The following is a 24,746-nucleotide window of genomic DNA, read 5'->3' as shown; positions in this document are numbered from 1 at the left end:
CAATTAAGGTCAGTCTTACAAAACATTCCCCAAAAAAATCTCTACTTGGTCAAATCCACAAGTAAACATCTTCCAGGGAACATTCCCTTAAAGACGTTTAACTATGAAATCCAGTAATATTAGCTAAGGCAACTGCTGTAGCTTTAATAAAGGCACACCACATGACCTCTACCCTCATCCACTCTGCAGTGGAATCCACTTCAGAATAATACTGCTTTTTGCAGCCCAAGATTTTTCTGACTTGACTCGATGGTTGATTCAAATGGCATCCTCTCCCAGCCCAGCTCTGGCTATAGCTCAACAGCTCAAACAGTTCTAGCTATTTCGATGGCCAGGATTTTCCCCTCGGCGATTTGGGGGAGGGGCCCGCTCGCCGAGGGGAATCCCAGGCCATTTAAATTTTAAGGAAACTCTTTCGAGTTACCAACAGTCACAGATTGCAACTCTTTTGAGTACAATCACAGTTCTTGGTTTCCAGGAGTGGGACATGAACCCACAACCCTCTGATTCAAAGGCGAGGGTGCTATGAACTGAGCCACAGCGGGCGGACAGCAAAATCAGCTGTCCGCATGCTGACCTGTCAATGTCCAATTAAGGCCATTGACAGGCTCATTAAGATAGTTAAATGCCCTGCCCGGCCAACCTTAAGGCTGGCGGGCAGGCCAGGAGCCCCAGTGGCCTGTAGATTATTAATGAAACTTCATCCACGGGATGAAGTTTCATTACCGTTTTGTAAAAATGTAATTAATTTTATGAGTTTGTTATTAACATGTCCCATCTCGTGTGACATTGTCACATGAGGGGGACATGTTAATTTTAAAATATCTCTATTTTTTGACTTTACTTACCATTCACTAAACTCCCTGAGACAGCACTCTGCCTCAGGGAGCAGTGTGCTCTTTCGCGCGCATGCGGAAGATTCCCTCCGCCCCCACCCCAGAACAGGAAGTGCATAGTACTTCCTGTCGGGCAGGCTGCTGGGCAGGCCTTAATTGGCCTGCCCACTCAAAATGGCGGCGGTCCCCGTTTCAGCGGCAGGGTTCAGCGGCCCGCCTGCCAGCCAAGGGCTAAATTCTGCCCTATAGCTCCAGCTCAACAGCTACTCCAGCTATGTGCAGTAACTTTAAAATACCTCTTTTCTCTTTCTTCTCCAGTTCCATTGTTCTCAACACCTCTTTGAAACTCAAATCCTTCCAAATATAAAATCTTTTATGTCTTTATCTTGTCTTTGCTTTCTGGTCAATATACTATCCCCACTGCTATTTACCTATTGAACTTCTGCAAGATGCAAACATGTGTCTTGTTGCCTCTGACTCTCCTTTGTTATTCAACTTATCTAAAATTGCAAAAGTTAGATCTAACCTATTTACTTGTACCTGAAACTTAACATCTCTATCCTTTTCGTGTTCCGAATACCCCGGACAACCTGACTTAATCAACCTGACCAATTAGGGCCCGTCCAGCGTGAAACGCGAGTGGCAGTATTCAGCATTACCTGTGCGAGCAGGGCAGGGAAGAATCCGAGCCAGGCGAGCTTGACCTTCGCGCAAGTGCCACTTCATAATCTCCCTGAGGCACAGAGCTGCCTCAGGGAGATGAAGAGATATGAAAAAAACATCAAAATGTAATGAAACATGCTCCCTCATATAACTCTGTCACATGAGCAAGAGCATGTTATTAATGAAAAATTAAAGTTTTTATTTTATTTTTATTTGCTTTTGGAAACCTCATTCTGCCCGTGTGCAAAGTGCAAAGACCGCTTGGTCTTTTTGCCTGCCCGCCAACCGTAAGGTTGGACAGGCAGCAAAGAATTTATTTTAATTAACTTTTTAATGGCCTTAATAGGGCTTTTAATTGACGGTGGATGCACTGCCAATTTTGGCACATGACTGCCAACCGAAATATTGCGCAAGTGCGCAATGACTTCAGAACACTCGCCCAACGTCATCGCACGTCATTTTAATTTCAGCCAGGTCAGGCGCACGCCCAGTCGAGTGAAAAAAATTTTACCCTTGTATAATTTGAATATTTCTTCTGGTGTACATTCAACCTCCGTGAGAAATACCCTATCGGCTTCTCAATTCCTAGTTCATCTTGTAGCAAAACATCACCAACACCAACATCACTGGCATCAATATCTAGCTTAAACTGCATTGTATAATCAGGTGCTGATAGAACAGGTGTAGTTGTTCATACAGCTTTAAAGCTGTCAAATGCATTCTGACACTCCTGCATTCATTGGAATTTTCTGTTCTTTTTTAATGATCCAGTCAGCAAAGCAATTACACTGCTGAAGTTTGGCATAAATTTCTGATAAAATTCACTCATGCCTAGAAATCTCAAAACTTCCCATTTCACTGTAGGCACTGGGAATTCCACAATAGCTTTTACTTTTGCATCTCGTGGGGCTACTTGACCATGGCCAACAGTCTGGCCTAAATATGTAACTTGCACTTTCGCAAATTCACTTTTAGCCAAACTTACAACCAAGTTGGTTTGCTGCAGTCAATCAAATAGTTCTTTTAAATGTTGTAAATGTTCGTCCCACATTTGAATAAATACTGTTAAGTCATAAATATAAATAGCACAATTGCTCAATCTCTCAATCACTTTGTTTATTAGTCTCTGAAATGTTTCTAGTGCATTTTTCAAGCCAAAGGCCATTACTTTGCTTTGAAATAAACCAACCGGCATCACGAAAACTGCTATCTCTTTTGCCCTTTCTGATAAGGGTACTTGCCAATATCCTCACCGCAAGTCAATTTTTATGTTAAATGTTGACTGTCCCACTTTCTCTATATAATCCGATTGTGGAATAGGAATCCGCTTTTGTTACTGCATTAACTTTTTGGTAATCAATACATAGTCTTTGTGATTCATCCGGTTTTGGCACCATTACCATGGGTGAACTTCAATTACAGTGACTGGGCTCTATGGTATCATTTTGAAGCATAAATTCAATTTCTTTCTGACTTGAGCTAATTTTACTGGATTTAATCTATATGAGTGTTGCCTTATTAATTCTGAATTCCACATCAACATCATGTACAACTAAATCTGTTTTCCCCAGTTTATTTCCTCCAATTGCTTTGTGTGACTGCAATAGCTCTTTTAAATCACTCTGACACTTTTCTGGAAGGCAATCCAATATTAAATCTAGATTCTTAAGCACTTTCCTAATTGTCCAAATTTATTCGGAGGGAGATCAATTTCACAATTCTTAACTTCTACCCCCGTTTCCTTATTTACAACTACCAGTACCACCTCCTGTTTATCCTTTCTGTTGAAGTATTTTTTAAACATATTTACATGGCACACTTGTTGACTCTTCCTTCTATTTTGGGTATTTACTATGTAGTTTATCTCACTCAATCTCTTTTCAATCTGGTAAAATCCACTAAACCTCGCCTTCAACAGTTCGCCTGACATTGACAACAATACTAACACTTTTTCCTTAGCCACTTTTTCCTGAGCCTTTACCTTCATCACTTGTTGAGATATCTTTAAATGTTTCTTAGCTAGCTCACATGCCTTACATAATCTCTCTCTGAATTTCATCACATAATCCAGGAGAGTTTTTCAGGACTTTGATTCAGGAGTAATTAGTGAGTCAGTTTGAATGGTCCCCTTACTTCATGACCATAAATTAACTCGAAAGAACTGAACCCTGTTGACTCATTAGGGCCGTCCCTAATAGTAAACAACAAGAATGGAATCCCTCGATCCCAATCATGTGGATCGTCTCAACTATACGTTCTAATCACAGTCATCAAAATCTGTTGCCATCTTTCTAACTCACCTTGTGATTCAGGGTGATAGGCTGATGACCTAAAGTGCCTTATTTCTAGGCTGTTCATTACTCCTTGAAACAGTTGTGGCATAAAATTCGATCCCTGATCCTACTGTATTTGTTTTAATAATCCGTATCTTGTAAAGAATTTGGTTAATTCTTCTACAATCACCTTTGCTGTATTTTCCTTAATGATATTGCTTCTGGAAATCTTGTGGATACATCTATAATTGTCAGTAAATACTTATTTCCATTTTTAGTCTCAGGGAGGGGTTCTACACAATCAATTAGGGCCCTGTTAAAAGGTTCGTCAAATGCTGGAATTGGAATTAAAGGTGCAGGCTTAGCCACTGCTTGAGGTTTTCCTATCACCTGACGTGTGACTTGTTTGACAGAATTTGACTACATCTTTATGTAGTCCAGTCCATTAGAAAAGTTTTTGTACCTTAGCTTGAGTTTTCCTAATTCCCAAATACGCCGCCATTGGAATTTCATGAGCCACTCTCAAAATTTCATTCTGGTACCCAGATGGTATCACTACTTGGTGTACTATCACCTACTTATCATCTACCAGAACATGAGGCGGTCTCCATTTCCTCATTAACACATTGTTCTTAATGTAAAAACACACTGGAATGTATTCTGCTTCTGTTTTAGAATAAGCTGTCTAATATAATGTCTTCAAATCTGGTTCCTTCTACTGTAATTCTACTAACTTCATTGAACTAAATACCTGAACCTCATCCTTTTTACTCTTCTCCTCCTGAGTAATCTTTTCAAAGATTGATCCAGCCAACTGAAGTTCAGTATCCTCCCCCTGTCTTTTATATTCCTCCTCTTCCTGTTTAAACTTATGTGTTTGTGATCTAGTCACCACACAATCAGGAAACAATCCAGGATGCTCTTTCTGTGAAACCTCTGTTGATTGTGTCTCGACAAGCTGCTCTACTACAGTAGGCATAGTCAATATCTGTGACCCAGCTATATCATTCCCTAGAATAAATTGAACCCCTGCAATGGGCAATTTCTCTACCACCTCAACAATCACCTCTCCTGTTTTTAAATTACTTTTGAGATTTATCTTACAAAGTGAAATTGGTTTGACTTCACCCTTAATTAATATTTTGTCCTGCAATAACCCTTCTAAATAACAGCTAAAAACTACCCCATAACATTAAGGACTGGCTAGCCCCAGTATCCCTTAAAATTTTAACATAATTTCCTGCTTTTCCCTGTACACATGGATATATTTTCCCTTTGCATATAAAATCCTTAAACATCTCTGCAACCTGCCCTTCAGAATTCCCTTGGGTAAGTTGTGAACACATTCCCACTTCTCTAGCTACCACTGATTCTTCCTGCTCCACTATACACAAACCACTGATTTTTATTGCCTCTGAATCTCAGAGCCCACAGTGCTCTTCCAGAACTTTTCTGAGTCCCAATTACCACAATCGCTTTCCCATTTAACCTCCAGCAACTTGATCTTGTGTGTCCAGCCATAGTACAATGGTAACATATCAGTACCCTTTTTTCAACTCTACACGTTTCCATTTTTAATAGATTGATATCCTTATTACTAACATTTTTACCACCACAAGGTTTTCTAAATCTCCAAACTCACTGCTGATTTCCAGATGACCCTTTTCCTCCACTTAACTGTTTGTGTGAAATATCATACTATAATGTTTTTCATAATAGTATTGTGGGATATTGTAAGGTAGGCTTTTGTGTGGTTCTGTGGGTGGCTGATTTAATTGAATTAGAGTCAGATAGACAGCAAGGTTGAAATTATCAGAAGGGTATTTTAAATACTAATGAGTGAGCTAGAGTAAGAGTCAGTACATACGGTATGAATGAAATTTGCATTTTTAGATAAGTGAAGGGGCTGCTTTATTTTCAAAGAGGTGGTGTAATGTTTACAACTAACAAGATAATTGAGGCAAAACAGTACTTTTATTTTTCCCAAAAGTGCTGACCATAATGATCATATGAAAAATTTTTATATTATGGGAAAAGTAAATTTCCAAAAGCATGTAGAACAATGGGATTGTACACATTAAAGAGAGAGAGAAGCATATATAAAGGATGGAAGGCAATGTAGGCATGGCTGTGTAAAATCTTAAAAGGTACACTGTGTGACACAGACTTGGAAGAAGCCCTGGCCACTCTGAAGAAGTGCTACTCCAGTAACTAAAGTTGTGTCAAAAGCCTTTGGAATTCGACTGTCAAGTGGGTGCTGTGGTAACCTTGCTGGATTACTTATTTAAATTTAAAATCTATTTTGTACTGTTGCCTTAAAGGAGGTGTGTAGTTGTGAGTCAGGTGACTTAGGATTTTTAGGATTTGCTATAATAAGTAACTGTAATCTTATGTATGTGTTTGAGTTCTTTTCTTTTGTTAATAAATGTTTTTAATTAATTTTTAAACTCTCCAATGTTGTTAGTGGACTCATTACTTCTGAATTCAATGCACAAATCTGAACTGATTGTGATAGTGTGACCAAGTTTCCCTTGTGGATTTGGTCTGGCTGGCACATAGCACCTACCACATCATAATAATGTATATCGGCTAAAACAGCAGCTTCCCTGATCGTTTTGCTTTGTATTTCATCTAAATATGTCTTGATGTTTACTGGAATGCTATTTCTAAATTCGTCCATAATCATAACTTCTCTTACATTATTAAATGTTTTATCTAATTTTAATGCCCTGAACCATTGATCCCGGATAATTTATTTTTCTCTACAAACTCTACAAATTTCTGATAGGAGCTGCTTAAAGTCCTAAACTTCAAGTGATACGCTTCAGTTCATAAGTATTTAATATTGCCTTCTTTACCAGCTGGTAATCTGCAAACTGTTCCTCTGATAAGCTTGCATACATATTCATTCCTGTACCTGAAAAAACACTTTGTAACATGATAATCCAAGCAACTCTTGGCCAATTCAATTTCATAGCTATCTTTTCAAATGAGGTAACATATTTTTCAACTCCATCCTCTGTATATTTAGACAATAACTGAAGATTTTTAGTTAAATCAAATTCCTCAAAGGAATCAAAGTCACCATCTGAATCATTATCTCTCCTTTCTTCCTTCATTCTGTTTCACTTTAGACAATTCATACTATCTGGCTTTCTTCTCTCTCAAGCTTTCTATCTCTTTCCCTCTTTCTTTCCTCAATTGCTAACTTCTCTTTCTGAAGTTCAAGCTATCGCATTTCTATCTCTTGTAATTTTTTTTTCCCCCTTTCCTGCCCCTCCTTTTCCCATTGAAGCTTTTTTTATTTCTATGTCTTTTAATCCGTCTTTTTCTTTTTCCAGTTTTGTCATTTCTCTTTCTTTTTCTCTTTTCTTCCAATGCAATTGTTTTTAGTTCAATTTCTTGTTCAAGTTCAAGCTTCTTCATTTGTAACTGAAGTCTTATTACTTCCAGCTGTGAACATTAGTTTCAGGTATCCTTTCCTCCAACTTTTAAATGCTGGGTAAGTACTTTAATCATATCAGCCTTAGAAATTCTGCTTTTAACTCTACTTGCACTTCATCTGCTAATTCTTTCAACTGAGTTTTAGTCAGATTTCAAATACTGCACAGTTACATATTCCACTCCCAGAAAAGTCATAGCGATTGCCAAGGTCATTTCGTAGTCTAACCACTTTTAAACCCCTCAACACAAAACTCCTAAATTCAGCATTCTTCTTGTACTCATATCCCTTGCATTCACAAACTCCAATCCAATCAAGGAATTTTAATAATCTTACAAAGTGCCTCCAAATTTGTTATGACCACAGCCAACACTGGTGTTATGACCAGTGTTAATTGCTGTGCAAACCAAATCCCAGAGGGAAACTCGGCTTATGGGCCATAACCTTTTATTTCGTATTCTGAAAATGAGAAGAAAATGTACCAATCTCAGCAGGAAGTGGTCCAGTAACACTTTTGGGATTCTAAAAAATTAAAAGTAAAAGTTTTATTAACAAGAATAAAAGAAAACTTAAGCACACAAGATTGCAGTTATACAATTAAAGTCAGTCTTACAAAACATTCCCCCCCTCTAAAGAAAAACACTAAAACACTACTTGGTCCAACCCACAAATAAACACCTTCCAGGCAACACCCCCTTATGAATGTTTAAGTATGAAATCCAGTAATATTATCCAAGGCAAACTGCTGTAGCTTTAATAAAGGCATACCACAAGACCTCTTCCCTCATCCATTCTGCAGTGGAATCCACTTCAGAATAAAACTGCTTTTTTGCAGCCCAAGGCTTTTCTAGCTTGACTGGATGGTTAATTCAAATGGCATCCTCTCTCAGCCCAGAGCTCCAGCTATAGCTCAAACAGCTCCAGCCATCTCTGTAGCTCCAGCTCAACAGCTACTCCAGCTACCCACAGTAACACTAAAATACCTCTTTTTTTCTTTCATCTTGGGTTCCATTGTTCTCACACCTCTTTGAAACTCAGGTCCTTCCAAATATAAAATCTTTGATATTCAAACAAGCGCTCGATTTATGTAAAAATGCAAAAGTTAGATCTAACCTATTTACTTGTACCTCAATCTTGTATCTCTATCCTTTTCATGTTTCAACAACCGCCCCCCAACCCCCCGCAGACAACCTGACTCATATCAATTGCTTGCCCAACTTAATTAAATCTCTCTCTCTCTCTCTCACACACACACACAGGCCCTTCTTTAAAGAAGAATACAATATTCCCCAAAAATATATTTTTAAAAATCCATTCTCACAGTAGCACCACTGCTGGCTAAGTTCTGAAAGATATTCTGTCAGACTGGGCCGCAGGTGGTGAGGGAACAAATAAGAGGGAAAAGCCTATTGCAGATGCATCTGTCCATGACGACATTGGTCGACATGTCCACTGCACAGTCCTTGTGGAGATTATGTCTCGTCTTCACACTGAGGATGCGGTCCATCATGATGTGTGGCATTCCCACAGTGCTAACTGGAATAGACTCAGAACAGATCAAGCTGCTCAAAACTGAGGCACTATGGGCCTTCAGCAGCAGCAGAATTGTATTCAACCACAATCTGCAAACTCATGGACTGGCATATTTCTCACAGTACCATTACCATCAAGGCAGGGGATCAAACCTGGTTCAATGAGGAGTACAGGGGAGCGTGCCAGGGGCAGCACCAAAAACACTAAAAATTAGCTTCATCTTTCACAAGCTCAAATTCATTTGCCAACAATAATGCAACTACTGCTGTAATCATATTGAAGGCTGTCAGTATGATAAAGCCTCCCACTGTATAATGAAAACAGATGGTTGATGTAGATAATGTCACAGATATGAGGAGCTCAAGACCCTTGAAAAGCTTTATACTTGAAAAATGTTTTGAATTTTTTTTGCCATTTCTGGTTCTTTGTAAAAGAAAAAATCTTACCCACCTTTGCCATCAGGCATTCATTCTAACCAGGAGCTATTGTTGCTTCTGGTGTGCCTTTACGACCACTGTTGATGTCAATCGTAGTTTGATCAGAATGTGCTGTGATTGGATGTGGGTTGGGTGGGGGAGGTGGGGGGAGGTGGGGGGGGTGATGGTGTGTGTGTGTGTGGAGGTGGGTGGGGTGGGGGGGGAGGTGGAGTGGGGGAGAGGGAGGTGGGGGGGTGTTATTCCGGTCCTTGGCTCAGCAATTCACCTTTCTTCATAGTTCCTGCGGACCATCAGCTAAAGAATCTTCTGGAGGGAATGTGGGTACAACTGTCAATTATTTATATCTTATAGCCAGTGCTATGGAGTAAAAGTTAATGCTCATTGTTTTATATAGTCTTGATTCACTTTAAAAATTTATTTCAATATGTTTTCATAAGTGGAAAAACGAGGTTAAAATACTGTTAAACAGCACTTCAATGCATTGTATTGGGACATAGCAAATAACAAATTGCCAAATTTTATAAAAGGGAAATAAATTTAAATTACTAAGTGCTAGGTAATTTGATTTAACAGCACTTCCATTTGATCTACTGTAAACCTATACCTCATAGTAAGTTATCTTGATTCATCACTTTGAATGTTGAGACAATGTGAATTTGCAATTTTAAAATATGTTGAAATGAACAGCCACCAAATTGGAATATAATTCTACAGAGGTTATACTCAATCTTTATACACATATTGGTCAAACTTCATTTGGAGTACTATGTTCAATTTGGTTGCTAGACTTGAAAAGGACAGCAGAAATATGACTAGGAGCAAAGTAAAAACTAGGCTCAACAAAATTAACTACTTAAGCAAATTTACTAGAGGGGGAAGTTGTTCAAACAAGCTTCTATGGAAAACAAGTGAATCACCCTTTAAAGCATAATATTAGGTGTAGAGAATAAACATCACATATACTCGTGTGAAAGTCAACACCAGAATTTTCACCTAAAAATGGGATTTTTCATTTAACTCGTGTGAAAGTTACATTAGTTTTTCAGGGTTCAAACTGTGTTGTGATTATTAGCTACTTACGGTAATTGCTATGGTTCATTAATTTAAAGGTATACAAGGGAATCTTCAGATTTTCCCTCCGCCAATTCTAGCAGCAATCCCCCAGCCAATTGACAATGCTAATATGTACTAGGTGATGTATCACATTGCCATTGAGAAGGATGAGAAGTATGCAGCTCAATTTAAAATGAAAGTTGTAGCATTCGCTGAGAAGACTAATAATTGTGCAGCAGCAAGAGAGTTTGATGTTTCTGAGAAAATAGTTAGGGTGGAGAAAGGTATCCAATTAACTAGAAAAGATTCTGAAGAATAAATGCACCCGCAAAGGAAGACTGAGAAAATGGCTTCACCAGGAGAAAAAAATGCAAAATTGATTAAACAAGGATCGACAAAATGGTCATATTTTCACCTGCAGAGTCAGCTGACTCTATACCCTCAGAGAAGTAAAGAAAAATGGTATTCCAGAATTCAAGGGCAGTGCCAAGTGGTGCGCAAGATTCGTGAAAAGACCCAATTTAGTATTCTATCAGAAAATGGTAATTTCACAGCATCTACCACCTTGAACTTGATGATAAAATCATCAAATTTGTCATCTGATGTCTAGAAGAATGCATATCGATTGGCCTGCATTGGAAAAATAGTTGAAACTTCGATGAACTTCAACATGCCAGCAAACAAGGATGTTAGCAAGTGTGTGAAAAAAACATCCTTGTATAGATGATCGGCCATGAGAAGACACAGTTCACAGTGGTTCCATCTTGTATGATGGATGGCACAAAACTTAAGCCAATGGTGCTATTCAAGACAAAAGTTCTCAGAAAGGTATTGTCATCCACGTCCATAATAAAGGATGGATGGGTGAAGGTAAAGAAATCAAGATCAAGAAATTGATCAAAGAGGTGTGGAATTTGAGACCAGGACTATGCAAAGAATAAAAGTTTGCTCATCTGGGACATCTTCAAATCCCATCTTGTTGACGATGTAATCCGTAATATGAGATCAACCAACAACGACATGGCAGTTATTCCCAGCCATCTTACGAGTGCTGTTCAACCCTTGAATGTGTGTATAAATAAACCTCTCAAGGACAGTATCCAAGAGATGTGCAACAACTGGATGTTGGAAGGTGAAATAACATTCACTAAGGGCTGAAATATGTGAGCACCCTCACTAGCAACATGGTGTCAATGAGTCATAGACTTGTGGAATGTACTTTATCCCAATATTGTCAAAATTAAATTTTTTAAATGTGGAACATTGAATGCGCTCGACAGTACTGAGGACAATTACTTGTGGAATGATGGTGCCGAAGGTACTGGTACTACCAATAATGGTGATGAAGGTGAGGAAAATCCATATGATATTATACAACCAGGTTATTGAGATGAATTGTTTGGTGATTCAGATTATGAATCGCCTGATTTTGAAGGATTTTTAAATGAAATTCTGTAGTTAATTTGTTATGGTATATATTCATATTGTGTTGGATGAAATGTATTTAGTTTGTAATGTTATAAAATAAATAAATGTTTGAGAATTAATACTAATTCTTTAGTGTTGTTGGTTTTTGCTTTAGTTTATTCCATCGCAGCGATCTTTCTTGGGCCCAAATCAAGCACACATGGCAATCCCTCAAAAACATTAGGGGAAAAATTTTCCCCCGTTTGGCAGGGGGGGGGGGAAAGAGAAGTGCGGGAGCGGGCGTGGGCGGGCACGCCTCAGATTGGCACCCCCAAGGAGACGCGCCGCCCTTTTACAGAATTGGCCCGCCCGGCGTGACGTCCACCTGGAAGTGCTATGCGCTCCCTGTGCGAGCAGGTGGGGAAATTCCTCAGTCGAGAGTGCGCTCTATCGCACATGAGCGCAAAAGAGTGCACTGATCTCTCTGAGGCTAAGTAGTGCCTCAGGGAGATCGGCTGCAAATTAAAAATTGTTAAACAAATGATAGCAAGATTTCCCTGACATTTCCCCTCATGTGACACTGTCACATGAGTTGGGACATGTCCATAACTTTTATTAAATATTTAAATACCCTCAAGAAACCTCATCCCGCCCGTGGATGAGGTTTCATGCTTTTTCTGAAGCCCGCCAAGGCTCCTGGCCTGCCTGCCAACCTTAAGGTTAGACAGGCAGGTCCATTAATGATGTTAATTACTTTTTCAATGGCCTCAGTAGGCCGTTGACAAGTCGGGGGGCGCGCAGCTGATTGGGCTGCACCCCTGCTGGCCTGAAAATGGAAATGACGCGGGGTGACGTCAGGAATTCCACCCTACATCATCCTGCTTCATTTTACGCATCGGCGAGCGGGCCCCACCCCCGCTCGCTGACCGGAAGATCCTGCCCTAGATGAATTAATAGCACAGGTAGAAATAAATTAACATACGAACAAGGAGCAAGAGTAGGCCATTCAGGCCCTTGAGCCTGCTCCACCATTTAATAAGATCATTATTGATCTGATAGTAACCTGAAATCTGTATCCCTCCTATCCCCAATAACCTATCACTCTTTTGCTTACCAAGAATCTATCCACCTCTGCCCTAAGAATATTCAAAGACTCTGCTTCCACCACCATTTCAGGAAGAGAGTTCCAAAGACTAATGAGCCTCTGAGTGAAAACATTTTGCCTTATCTCTGTTTTAGATGGGTGACCCCTTATTTTTAAATAGAGACACTCTAGCTCCAGATTCTCTCATAACAGAAAACATCCTCTCCACATTCACCCTGTCAAGACCCCTGAGGATCTTATATGTTTCAATCAAGTCATCTCTTACTCTTCTAAACTCCAGTGCATATAAGCGTAGTCTGTCCAACCTTTCCTCATAAGACAATCCACCCATTCCAGGTATTAGTCTGGTAAACCTTATCTGAATTGCTTCCAATGCATTTATATCCTTCCTCAAATAAGGTGACTAATACTGTTCACAGTACTCTAAATGTGGTCTCACTAGTGCTCTGTACAACTGAAGCACAACCTCCCTACTTTTGTATTTAATTCCCTTACAATAAATTATAATATTCTATTAGCTTTCTAATTACTTGTATTTGCAGACTAGCCTTTTGTGATTCATGCACTAGGACACCCAGATCTCTCTGCACCTCAGAGCTCTGCAATCTCTCACCATTTAGATAATATGTTTCTCTTTTATTCTTCCTGCCAAAATGGACAATTTCACATTTTCCCACATTATACTCCATTTGCCAGATATTTGCCGACTCACTTAATCTACCTATATCTTTTTGTAGCCTCCTTATGTCCTTTTCACAACTTACTTTCTTACCTATGTTTGTGTCATCAGCAAATTTGGCAACCATCCATTCAATCCCTTCATCCAAGTCATTTAAATAAATTATAAACAGTTGAGGTCCGAATTCATTACATCCTCAATAGTGAAAACTGATGCAAAATACCTGTTCAATTCGTTTGCCATCTCCTTGTATTCCATTATCAATTTTCCAGGCTCACTTTCTATAGGACCAATGCTCACTATGTTAACTCTAGTTTTAAAAATATTTATAAAACCTCTTTCTTTCTGTTTTTGTATTTCCGGCTAGCTTTCACACACACTTTATTTTATCCCTTCTTATTAGTCTTTTAGTTATTCCTTATATTCTGCCAATCTTCTGACCTGCCACCTGTCTGTGCACAATGGCAATGCTTTTTTAAGTTTGATACTATCTTTAACCTTTCTAGTTAACCATGAATGGTGTGTCCATCCCTTGGACATTTTTGTACTCATTGGGATGTATCTATTTTGTGCTTTCTGAAATATCCCCTTAAATATTAGCCACTGCATCCCTATTGACCTATCGCTTAACCTTATTTGCCAATTCACTTTAGCCAGCTCAGCTTTCATGCCCTCAATTGCCCCTTATTTAAGTTTAAAAACTTAGTCTCACACCCACTCCTCCCTCCTCAAACTGAATGTAAAATTCAATCACATTATGGTCACTGCTACCTGCCTTCACTGTGAGATCATTAATTACTCCCATCTCATTGCACAATACCAGGTCTAGTATAACCAGCTCTCTGGTTGGTTCCAGAACATGCTGTTCTAAGAATCTCTGCTGCAAACGTTCAATGTACTCCTCATCTCGGCTATCTTTGACCATCTGACTTTTCCAGTCTACATGTAAATTAAAATCTCCTATGATTATCGCTGTGCCTTTCTGACAAGCTTCAATTATTTCTTCCTTTATGCTCAACCCTACCATGTGGTAACTCTCAGGGGGCCTGTATCCAACTCCCACAAGTGACTTCTTGCTTTTACCAGTTCTCATCTCCACCCACACCTTTTCCATATCTTGGTTTCCTGAACTTAGGTCAACCCTCTTTATTGTGCTAATACCCTCATTAACTAACAGAACCACCCCTCCAACTTTTCCTCGCTTCCTGTCCTTCCTTAATATCCTGTACCCTTCAATATCAGGTCCCAATCCATGTCTTCCTGCAGCCATGGCTCCGTAATGGCTATCAAGTCGTAATTATTTATTTCTATGTGCACTCTCAGTTCATCTGTTTTGTTTCGAATGCTATGTGCATTCAGATACAGAGCTTTCAGTTTTATCCTTTTTATAACCTTTAGTTTCATCTGTTGATTTACTGTTAGATTAGTCTCTTTGACCCTTCCTGTCATGGTCTGTTTTTCATTTCCCGTAATAATACCTTTTTCTTTTGTCTTGTCTCTGCTCTTTGATTTACCATACCTTTCCAAATTTGATCCATGGCCCCCTCTATTTAGTTTAAAACCGTCTCTACTTCCCTAATTATGTGGCTCGCAAGGGCACCGGTCACAGCACAGTTCAGGTGTAGACTGTCCCAACTGTACAGATCCAACTTTCCCCAGTACTGATGCTGGTGCCCCATGAACCGAAACCCACTTCTCCCACACCAGTCTTTGAGCCACACATTCATTTCTCTAACCTGATTTGTCCTATGCCAATTTGCATGTGGCTCAGGTAATAATCCAGAGATTATGGCCTTTGAAGTTCTGCTTCTTAATTTGGTGCCTAGGCCCTCATACTGACTATGCAGAACCTCCTCCTTTGTCCTGTCTATGTCGTTGGTACCTGCATGGACTACAGCGACTGGGCCCTCCCCCTCCCACTGCAAGTTCCTATCCAGCCCTGAGCAGTTGTCCCGCACCCTGGCACTGGGTTTGATTGAATAACTATTAAGGATATGTGGACACAGGACCTTTAGAAGAGAGTGGCAAAATGGAAAAGTGGATGTGGAGTAACCCCGATAATAAAGAATGGGATAAAGATCATTGAAAGACTTCTAACTTAGGGGATCATTAAGTTTGGGTGGAGCTGAGAAATAACATGGGCAGAAAACATAGCTGGGAGTAGTATTTACAGTCTTCCTAATGGTAGTTGTAGTGTTGGGAAGACTGTAAACCAGGTAAATAATCCAGTAATCATCTTCATATACACTGAACAAACAACATTTGCAGCATTCCTTTGGAGGGCCAAGATCGCTTTCTAAATCACTTCTTCAAGGAACCAAATAGGGATTACGCTATTATAGATCTGATATTGTACAAAAAGGGGTTAATTATTAATCTTATAGTAAAGGAACCTCTGGGGAAGAGTGATCATAATATGATGGGCCCCTTTTATGAGTTAGAGTGTAATTTAGTTAAGCCTGAAACTAGGGTCTTAAATTTGAATAAACCATGCAAGTATGAGGGCACAAAATTGACAAAGAAAGAAAACAAAATGAGAGTAATGAAAATTCAAGTAAAAACACATTGTAAAGTTCGCAATTGATATTCACTGCCGCTCAGCCATTTTCTTCATCAGCGAGGGCGCATATGCAACGCGACGTGTGAAATGCACACGCGCAATGAAGGCAGATGATCGCGCATGCGCACCGGAGCACAAAATGATGCAGACACATTGTCCGACATGAAGCGCACATTGGAAACGGCGCATGCGAAGTGAGCTTGCGCGCTCAGACATACGTGCTGAGGTACGATGCTGAGGTATGCGGATTGTCAGTCAGCGCCCGCGTTTGCGCATGGGCAACCCTGATGTAGGTGATGCGCACGTATGCAAATGTAACGCGGCACAGGGAATGCGCATGCGCGGTCGATAATTACCTGTTAATTATACACTCGCCGATGGGGTTGTATGACTGATGGGACCGAGTCAGTGAAGCAGATTCCCAGTATCGCCCGCCCGCCAGTCAGTCAGTCCCTGCGGATAACTCCTCAGGCGATTTGAAGTGACAATGAGTGCTGGCAGTGGTATCCTGATTCGGGGTGGGAAGGTGGTGAATGAGGACAGCTCGTTCCTTGCTGACGTTTATATTGAAGATGGGCTGATCCAGGCTGTGGGCATCAACCTGCCGATCCCAAAATGCGGGAGAGTGATTGATGCCACCGACAAACTGCTCCTGCCAGGGGGCATCGACACCCACACTCATATGCAGTTCCCTTTCATGGGGTTTCAAGCCGTGGATGATTTTTATCATGGAACCAAGGTACATTTTCCACCCCCCCCCCCCCCCCAAAGATAAACTTTATTCATAAAAATGTAATATTGCATTCCACAACAGTTCAAATTGGATAAAAGCAAAACACTGCGGATGCTGGAAATCTGAAACAAAAACAAAAATAGCTGGAAAAAACGCAGCAGGTCTTGACAGCCTCTGCGGAGAGGAATACAGTTAACGTTTGGAGTCCGTTTGACTTTTATTAAGAAAATGAATTTGTCACCAAAAATAATCAATAAAATAAAAGCAAATTACTGAGAATCTGAAATAAAAATAGAAAGTGCTGGGTAAACTCAGCAGGTCTGGCAGCACCTGCGAAGAAAGAAACAGTTACCCAAAAAAAATCACTTCACCTATGAGTGAACCGATTAAAAATGACTGAAAATGGCTTTAAAAAAGTAAACAGAACCATTTAATAGTTCTGATGAAGAGTCATACGGACTCGAAATGTTAACTGTATTCCTCTCCGCAGATGCTGTCAGACCTGCTGAGTTCAAATTGGATATTACCGAGAGTGCCATATAGGTCTCAAGTTCTTGGTGCCTCATTACAATTGTAATTACACATGAAACCAAGGCACGACTCTACATCTAAAAGTTTTATTGCACTTTTTAACATTGTCTTTCACGGTTTTTCACTTGCACGGCTCACTTATCCTTTATGATCTTGTTGATGGATTAATCTTGAGATATCTTCTTGAAAATTTCACCTTTTAATTCTCAAAATTTTGGGCTGTGAAATTAATGAGATCAACGCAAAGTTTTAACGCTCCAAAAATTTACTCAAGGTTGCGCTGCGACAGTTTACCTAAGTTTTTGCTACACATGTTAACATTTTCACAAACGTAAATCCTTCATAACTGGCACTATCTGGCAGCGTAATATAAGTTTTTTTTAAATGAAGTATTCATTGGTGTATTTGAGAGTTAACCGGGTGCAGTTTTGTTAATTTAGCTGAAAATGAATTTGTCACCAAAAATAATCAATAAAATAAAAGCAAATTATTGAGAATCTGAAATAAAAACAGAAAGTGCCTGATAAACTCAGCAGGTCTGGCAGCATCTGTGAAGAAAGAAAGTTACCAAAAAAATCACTCCACCTATGAACTGATTAAAAATGACTGAAAATGGCTTTAAAAAAGTATACAGAACCATTTAATAGTGTCATTGGTGTACACTAGCCACAATTAGTAAAATTGATATGAAGAAACTTAACAGGTGCCTTGATAGTGCCTAATGAAAATTTGAAGAGCCTTCTCCAATTGGCCAAATCTCTCAATTTCCACCCAGGGAATGAGTTTTGTGGGCAAATTGAATCTTGAATCAGTGTTTAAAAAAAATGCAGAAAACACAATTTTATTTGTTTTTGGGCTGTTTGCCTTTATAGAATTACACAATTACAACACAGAAACAGGTGGTTCAGCCCAGCCAGTCATTTATCTCCACGCTACCAATGGTCCCAATCATGTGTCTGCACTGTTGCCGTACCCCTTCTTGTCCTCTCCTTTATTATCTAACCTGTTCATAAACCGTTGCACAATCACTAACTCTAATGATGTATTTCACAGTCTCTCACAACCCGCTATAGAAAAAGGTTTCTCTTGCTCTCTCTGTCCTAAATCTTGTACATTTAATCTTGTATTAATTTTCTCTTGTTCTAGACTCACCCACTCACTAGAAATAGTCTGTTTCTGCCTGCAGTTCCATCTTTTCATAATTTAAAGCACCATTTAATCTTCTCTGTTCTAACAAAACAGTCCCATTTTTTTCAAATATTTCTTTGTATTTCTTCATACTAGACATCATGGTTGTGAATCTCTCCCTTTTGTCTCAACATGTTGATCCCAAAACTACACAGTTTGTGCCGTCTCATCCATTCATCCAGGAAGATCCTATAGATCTGTCTGTCCCAGTATTCGCCTACTTTGGTCATCCAAACATATGCAAATCTATACATGTTTTATTCACCGGCTTGATCAAATGGCACCAATAATATAATAGCTAGTTTTTCACTCAAAGAATCTGGTTGTTAAACCACTGCCACTCAACTCTTTGATACCTTTCCACTGTTAATTCCCAATGTGGCTGCATACCTGATGCTGCAACTTTATTTCTCGTTCCCACCCACAAAATCTGTTCCCAGATGTCATGATGTGCTTTATATCAAATAATCATTTTTAATCCACTGGCTGGAAACCTGAATGGAACTTTTAAAAACAGACTTTAAAAAAATGGAGCCTAAAATGATTTAAACTCACAGCCCAAGATGGCTAACCCCAATGTGCAATCCTACATGTTCCACTTTTCAATTCATTGGAGTGGAGTCAGTCTGTCTGCAAAAACCATCAAAGACAATGACTTCCGGGGAGTGTGAAGGACTCAAGTCTCATGTCTTATGAGCAAGGCATCTATGGCAATCATCTGAGGCATTCAATTGTCAGAGTCAGGCAATTAAGACTAATCACTTGGACAATGGGACCCTAGCTAAGTTAGTTTCCAGCCATGAGCTAGCTAAGTTAGCTTCCAGCCATGAGCTAATCAAGTCAGCTTTGGGATACATGGACAATGTCTATTTTTCAATTCCCCTAGCAGTTGGAGAAGGAAGGTCACATGACAAGCCAACTCTTTGTATATTTTAAGCGCATGTTTTCTCAGCAGAACTGAAAACAAGCAGCTAATGGAGAAGTGGGGTCTCTCCTGCCTCCTTTATTTCTCCAACCCACATGGTCAGCTTCAATTCCTGTTTGCTGACTGTGATCATTCAGGGACACCCTTGCTGCGGATTTCGTAAAAGCAGACAACACAGCATGACCATCTCCCAAAGAACAAAAACTCAGTCATCGACATCTTTAAACCAGAATCACCGAGACCATTAAATTCAACCTGAAGTCAGCCAAGTCACCAAACCACACACTTCTACATTTTTTAATGATTCTAATTTGGCCAACCACCTCTTTGTTAAATTCAAGAAAACCTGTCCGATTGGTTCTTTTGTGATCACAGTGCAAAATAATTAAGTACTCACAGAATTAGCATGTATATCCTTTTCAAACCAAAAAAACCTGTTGCAGTCAAATGAGGAGAGGGGAAAGAGAGGAGCCATTTCATCTCTCCTGACCTGGATGTAATATCTCCCTCTCTCTCTCTTCCCCACTCTTTTTGTGACTCTCTCCCTGAGAGGTCATCTCTTCCCCCAACACCCTCTCCTTCCTCAGTGTATCTCTCCCTTCCTCCCCCTCTTTCTCACACACACACTAAAACTATTCTCGTTCGTTCACACGCTCACTCACTATCTTGCTCACTCGTTATCTTGCTGTCTCACACTCACACTCACACAGATACACTCACTCTACCCTACTTACCCCCCAACCCCTTCCCCCTCTACTCTTCACCCATTGGCTCCCCCTACTTGCAGGCTACTTGTGTCATTTCAAAAGCATGTTTGCTTGCTGCCCCCATGTATTTTGAACCCTGTGTTGGAGGGGAGCAATGGTACTGTGTGTAGTATAATGAAGTACGGTGTACTAAGTCACACAAAGGATTGGCTGTATTAGTGAAAAATGTGACATTGATTTTGTGGAAGAAGTCGAGGAGTTTGCTATAATGACAGTTTAATGACGGTTACCAGCAACTACACAAAGATTGAGTGAAATCAAAGAGGCTCAAAAATCAGATAAGGAATGTAAGCAGATTGTATTTGAGGATGGTGAACATATAGACCACAGTCCTATCTTGAGACCATATTTTGAACAGAGAGCACATCGGAGAGTGATTGATGATTCACTGGTATACGATGATAGAGTAGTTATCCCAAGAGCATTGAGACCTTACAATCACAGAATCACAGTGTAGAAGAGGCCCTTTGGCCCATCGAGTCTGCACTGACACGTGAAAAACACCTGACCTACTTACCTAACCCCATTTACCAGCACCTGGCCCATAGTCTTGAATGTTATGATGTGCCAAGTGCTCATCCAGGTACTTTTTAAAGGATGTGAGGCAACCCGCCTTCACCACCCTCCCAGGCAGTGCATTCCAGACCGTCACCACCCTCTGGGTAAAAATGTTTTTCCTCACATTCCCCCTAGACCTCCTGCCCCTCACTTTGAACTTTTGCCCCCTTGTGACTGACCCTTCAACTAAGGGCAACAGCTGCTCCCTATCCACCCTGTCCATGCCCCTCATAATCTTATACACCTCGATCGACTCTCAGTCTTCTCTGCTCCAAAGAAAACAACCCAAGTCTATCCAACCTCTCTTCATAACTTAAATGTTTCATCCCAGGCAACATCCTGGTGAATCTCCTCTGCACCCCCTCCAGTGCAATCACATCCTTCCTATAATGTGCCGACCAGAACTGCACACAGTACTCCAGCTGTGGCCTCACCAAGGTTCGAGACAACTCCAACATGACCTCCCTATTTTTTTAATCTATGTCTCTATTCATAAAGGCAAGTGTCCCATATGCCTTTTTCACCACCCCACTAACATGCCCTTCCGCCTTCAGAGATCTATGGACACACACACCAAGGTCCCTTTGTTCCTCAGAACTTCCTAGTGTCATGCCATTCATTGAATACTTCCTTGTCAAATTACTCCTTCCAAAGTGTATCACCTCACACTTTTCAGGGTTAAATTCCATCTGACACTTATCTGCCCATGTGACCATTCTGTCTATATCTTCCTGTAGCCCAAGACACTCAACATCACTGTTAACCACCCAGCCAATCTTTGTGTCACCCGCAAACTTACTAATCCTACCCCCCACATGGTCATCTATTTCGTTTATCTAAATGACAAATAACAGGGGCTTAGCACAGATCCCTGTGGTACACCACTGGACGCTGGCTTCCAGTCACTAAAGCATCCTTCTGTCATCACCCTCTGTCTCCTACAACCAAGCCAATTATGAATCCACCTTATCAAATTACCCTGTATCCCATGTGCATTTGCCTTCTTTATAAGTCTCCCATGTGGGACCTTGTCAAAGGCTTTGCTGAAATCCATATAAACTACAGCAACTGCACTCATCTACACCTGGTCACCTCCTCAAAAAATTCAATCAAATTTGTTAGGCATGACCACCCTCTGACAAAGCCATGCTGACTATCCCTGATCAAACCTTGCCTCTCCAAGTGGAGATAGATACTCTCCTTCAGAAATTTCTCCAATAGTTTCCCCACCACTGACATGAGACCCACTGGCCTGTAGTTCCCTGGCTTATCTCTACAACCCTTCTTAAATAGCAGAACCACATTAGCTGTTCTCCAGTCCTCTGGCACCTCCCCCGTGGCCAGAGAGGAATTAAAAAATTGGGTCAGAGCCCCTGCGATCTCCTCCCTTGCCTCTCTCAGCAGTCTGGGACACAAATCATCTGGACCTGGAGATTTGTCCACTTTTAAGCCTGCCAACACCTCCAATACCTTGTCACTCCCTATATCAATTCGCTTAAGAACCTCTCAGTCTCTCTCCCCAAGTTCGATACCTTCATCCTCATTCTCTTGGGTGAAGACGGACGTGAAGTATTCATTCAACACTCTAGCGATGTCCTCTGGCTCCACCCATAGATTGCCCCCTTGGTCCCTTATGGACCCTACTCTTTCCCTGGTTATCCTCTTCCCATTGATATACTTATAGAATATCTTGTGATTTTCTCTACTTTTACCAGTCAGAGCTTTCTCATATCCCCTCTTTGCTCTCCTAATTGCTTGCTTAAGCTCCACCCTGCACTGTCTGTACTCCACTAATGCCTCTGCTGATTTTCTTCCCTTGTACCTGCTAAAAGCCTCTCTTTTCCTTCTCATCGTACCCTGAATATCTCTGGTCATCCATGGTTCTCTGGGCTTGTTACTCCTTCCTATCACCCTAGAGGGAACATGTTGAGCCTGTACCCTCCCCATTTCCTTTTTGAACACTCCCCACTGTTCCTCTGTAGATTTCCCCACAAGTAACTGTTCCCAGTCTATCTTGGCCAGATCCTGCCTTATTTTACTAAACTTCACTCTCCCCCAATCCAAAACATTTTTTTGCAACTTGTCTATTTCTTTGTCCATAACAAACTTAAATTGTACCATGTTGTGGTCGCTATCACTAAAATGCTCATCCACCACCACCTCAGCCGCCTGTCCGGCTTCATTCCCCAGAATTAGGTCCAGCAATGCACCGTCCCTTGTTGGACCCTCTATATATTGACCTAAAAAGTTCTCTTGTACACATTTCAAGAAATCCACTCCATCCAAGCCCTTAGCACTATGTCTATCCTAATTAGTGTTGGGAAGGTTGAAATCACCTAACATAATTACCCTATTGTTATTGTTTTTACACACCTCCACAAATTGTGCACATATTTACTTCTCAATTTTCCGCTGACTATCTGGGGGTCTATAATAAACACCTAATAATGTGGTTGCCCCTTTTTTATTCCTAAGCTCTACCCACAAAGCTTCATTTGATGCCCCCTCCAAGATATCATCTCTCCTTACTACAGTAACGGACTCCTTAACTAATAATGCAACGCCTCCTCCTCTTTTACCCCCTCCCCTGTTTCGCCTGAAGATTCTATATCCCGCAATGTTGAGCTGGCAATCCTGCCCTTCCCTCAACCACGTCTCAGTGATGGCTACTAATCACAATTCCACATGTCAATCCTCACCCTTAACTCATCCGTTTTACCCGTAATACTCCTGGCATTAAAGTAGAGGCCATCCAGCCTTGCCTTGCTCCCTTGAAGCTTATTGCAGCTGTACTCCCTCTGACTTGATTGTTTTGCTGTATTATGATGTGTCCCTATTCTGCTAACATTCTGTATCCCCTCCCCCTGCCGAATTAGTTTAAACTCCTCCCAACAGCACTAGCAAACCCACCCCTAAGGATGTTAGTCCTGCTCTGGTTCAGATGTAGACCATCCCGCTTGTACAGATCCCACCTTCCCCAGAAATGGTCCCAGTGATCCAGGAATCTAAAACTCTCCCTCCTGCACCAACTCTTAAGCCACATATTAATCTGTGCTATTCTCCTATTTCTGAGCTCGTTAGCATGTGGTACTGGGAGTAATCCAGAGATTACAACCCGAGAGGTCTTGCTTTTTAGTCTACTGCCTAACTCCCTGAATTCTTGATGCAAAACCTCATCCCTCTTTCTACCTATGTCATTGGTACCAACATGTACCATGATCTCTGCCTTATCACCCTCCCCCTTCAGGATGCTCTGCAGCCGTTCAGTGACATCCCAGACCCTGGCACCAGGGAGGCAACATACCATCCTGGAGTCACGTTGACGGCCACAGTAGCACCTATCTTTTCCCCTGACTATAGAATCCCCTATTACTATTGCTCTTCCTCCCTTCCTCCCCTCCTGTACTGACAGGCTGCTTATGGTGCCAGAACCTTGGGTCTGTCCGCACACCCTGGAGGAACCAGCGCCCTCATCAGCCTCCAAAACAGAAGACCGATTTGCAAGCGGGACTCCGGCGGACTCCTGAACTACCTGCCTGTTTCTCTTGGACTGCCTGGTGGTCACCCATTCCCTTTCTTCCTCAAGTCCCTTCATCTGCGGTGTGACTACCTCTCTAAACGTGCTATCCATGATGCTCTCAGACTCACGGATGCTCCACAGTGTCCCCAGCCGCCGTTCCAGCTCTGAAACCCGAGCTTCCAGGAGCTGCAGCTGGGCACACTTCCTGCACACATGCTGGCCCCGGGCACTGGAAATGTCCCCGGCTTCCCACATGGAGCACGAGGAGCACACCACGGCTTTGAGCGCTCCTGCCATGACATATCCCTTTAAATTAAACCTTTTAAGTCAATTACTCTAGGGCCCTTCTTTCCTGATCCTCGTTACTGTAGAGCATACAAACTGCAAACCACAAAAAGACCTTAAACTCTAAGCAATTATAGTAGTAAATACCTTACCCACTACTTACCAGTGATTCCTTTCCCTTGTAGCCTCTACTGTTGCAGCACACTCTGAAGATTTAAGAAGTTGGATAGCAAGGAAAAAATGCAAAGAGC

The 24,746-nt window shown here is 41.0% G+C and overlaps 1 protein-coding gene across 1 annotated transcript in view; it reads left to right on the top strand.

Moving 5' to 3' along the window:
- The first annotated feature begins 16,309 nt into the window (after positions 1-16,309).
- Positions 16,310-24,746, top strand: part of dpys (dihydropyrimidinase) — a 115,639-nt gene continuing 107,202 nt past the window's right edge. Inside the window, exon 1 of the mRNA XM_078540064.1 lies at positions 16,310-16,727. Within this exon, the coding sequence (XP_078396190.1) occupies positions 16,476-16,727 (252 nt within the window). The 5' untranslated portion in view covers positions 16,310-16,475. The remainder of the gene's footprint in view (positions 16,728-24,746) is intronic.

This window comes from Cetorhinus maximus, chromosome 4 (genome assembly GCF_964194155.1).
Source record: "Cetorhinus maximus chromosome 4, sCetMax3.hap1.1, whole genome shotgun sequence".
Lineage (NCBI taxonomy): Eukaryota > Metazoa > Chordata > Chondrichthyes > Lamniformes > Cetorhinidae > Cetorhinus > Cetorhinus maximus.
Note: the sequence above shows the minus strand (reverse complement) of the source record. Positions and strands in the feature narration are given on the sequence as shown.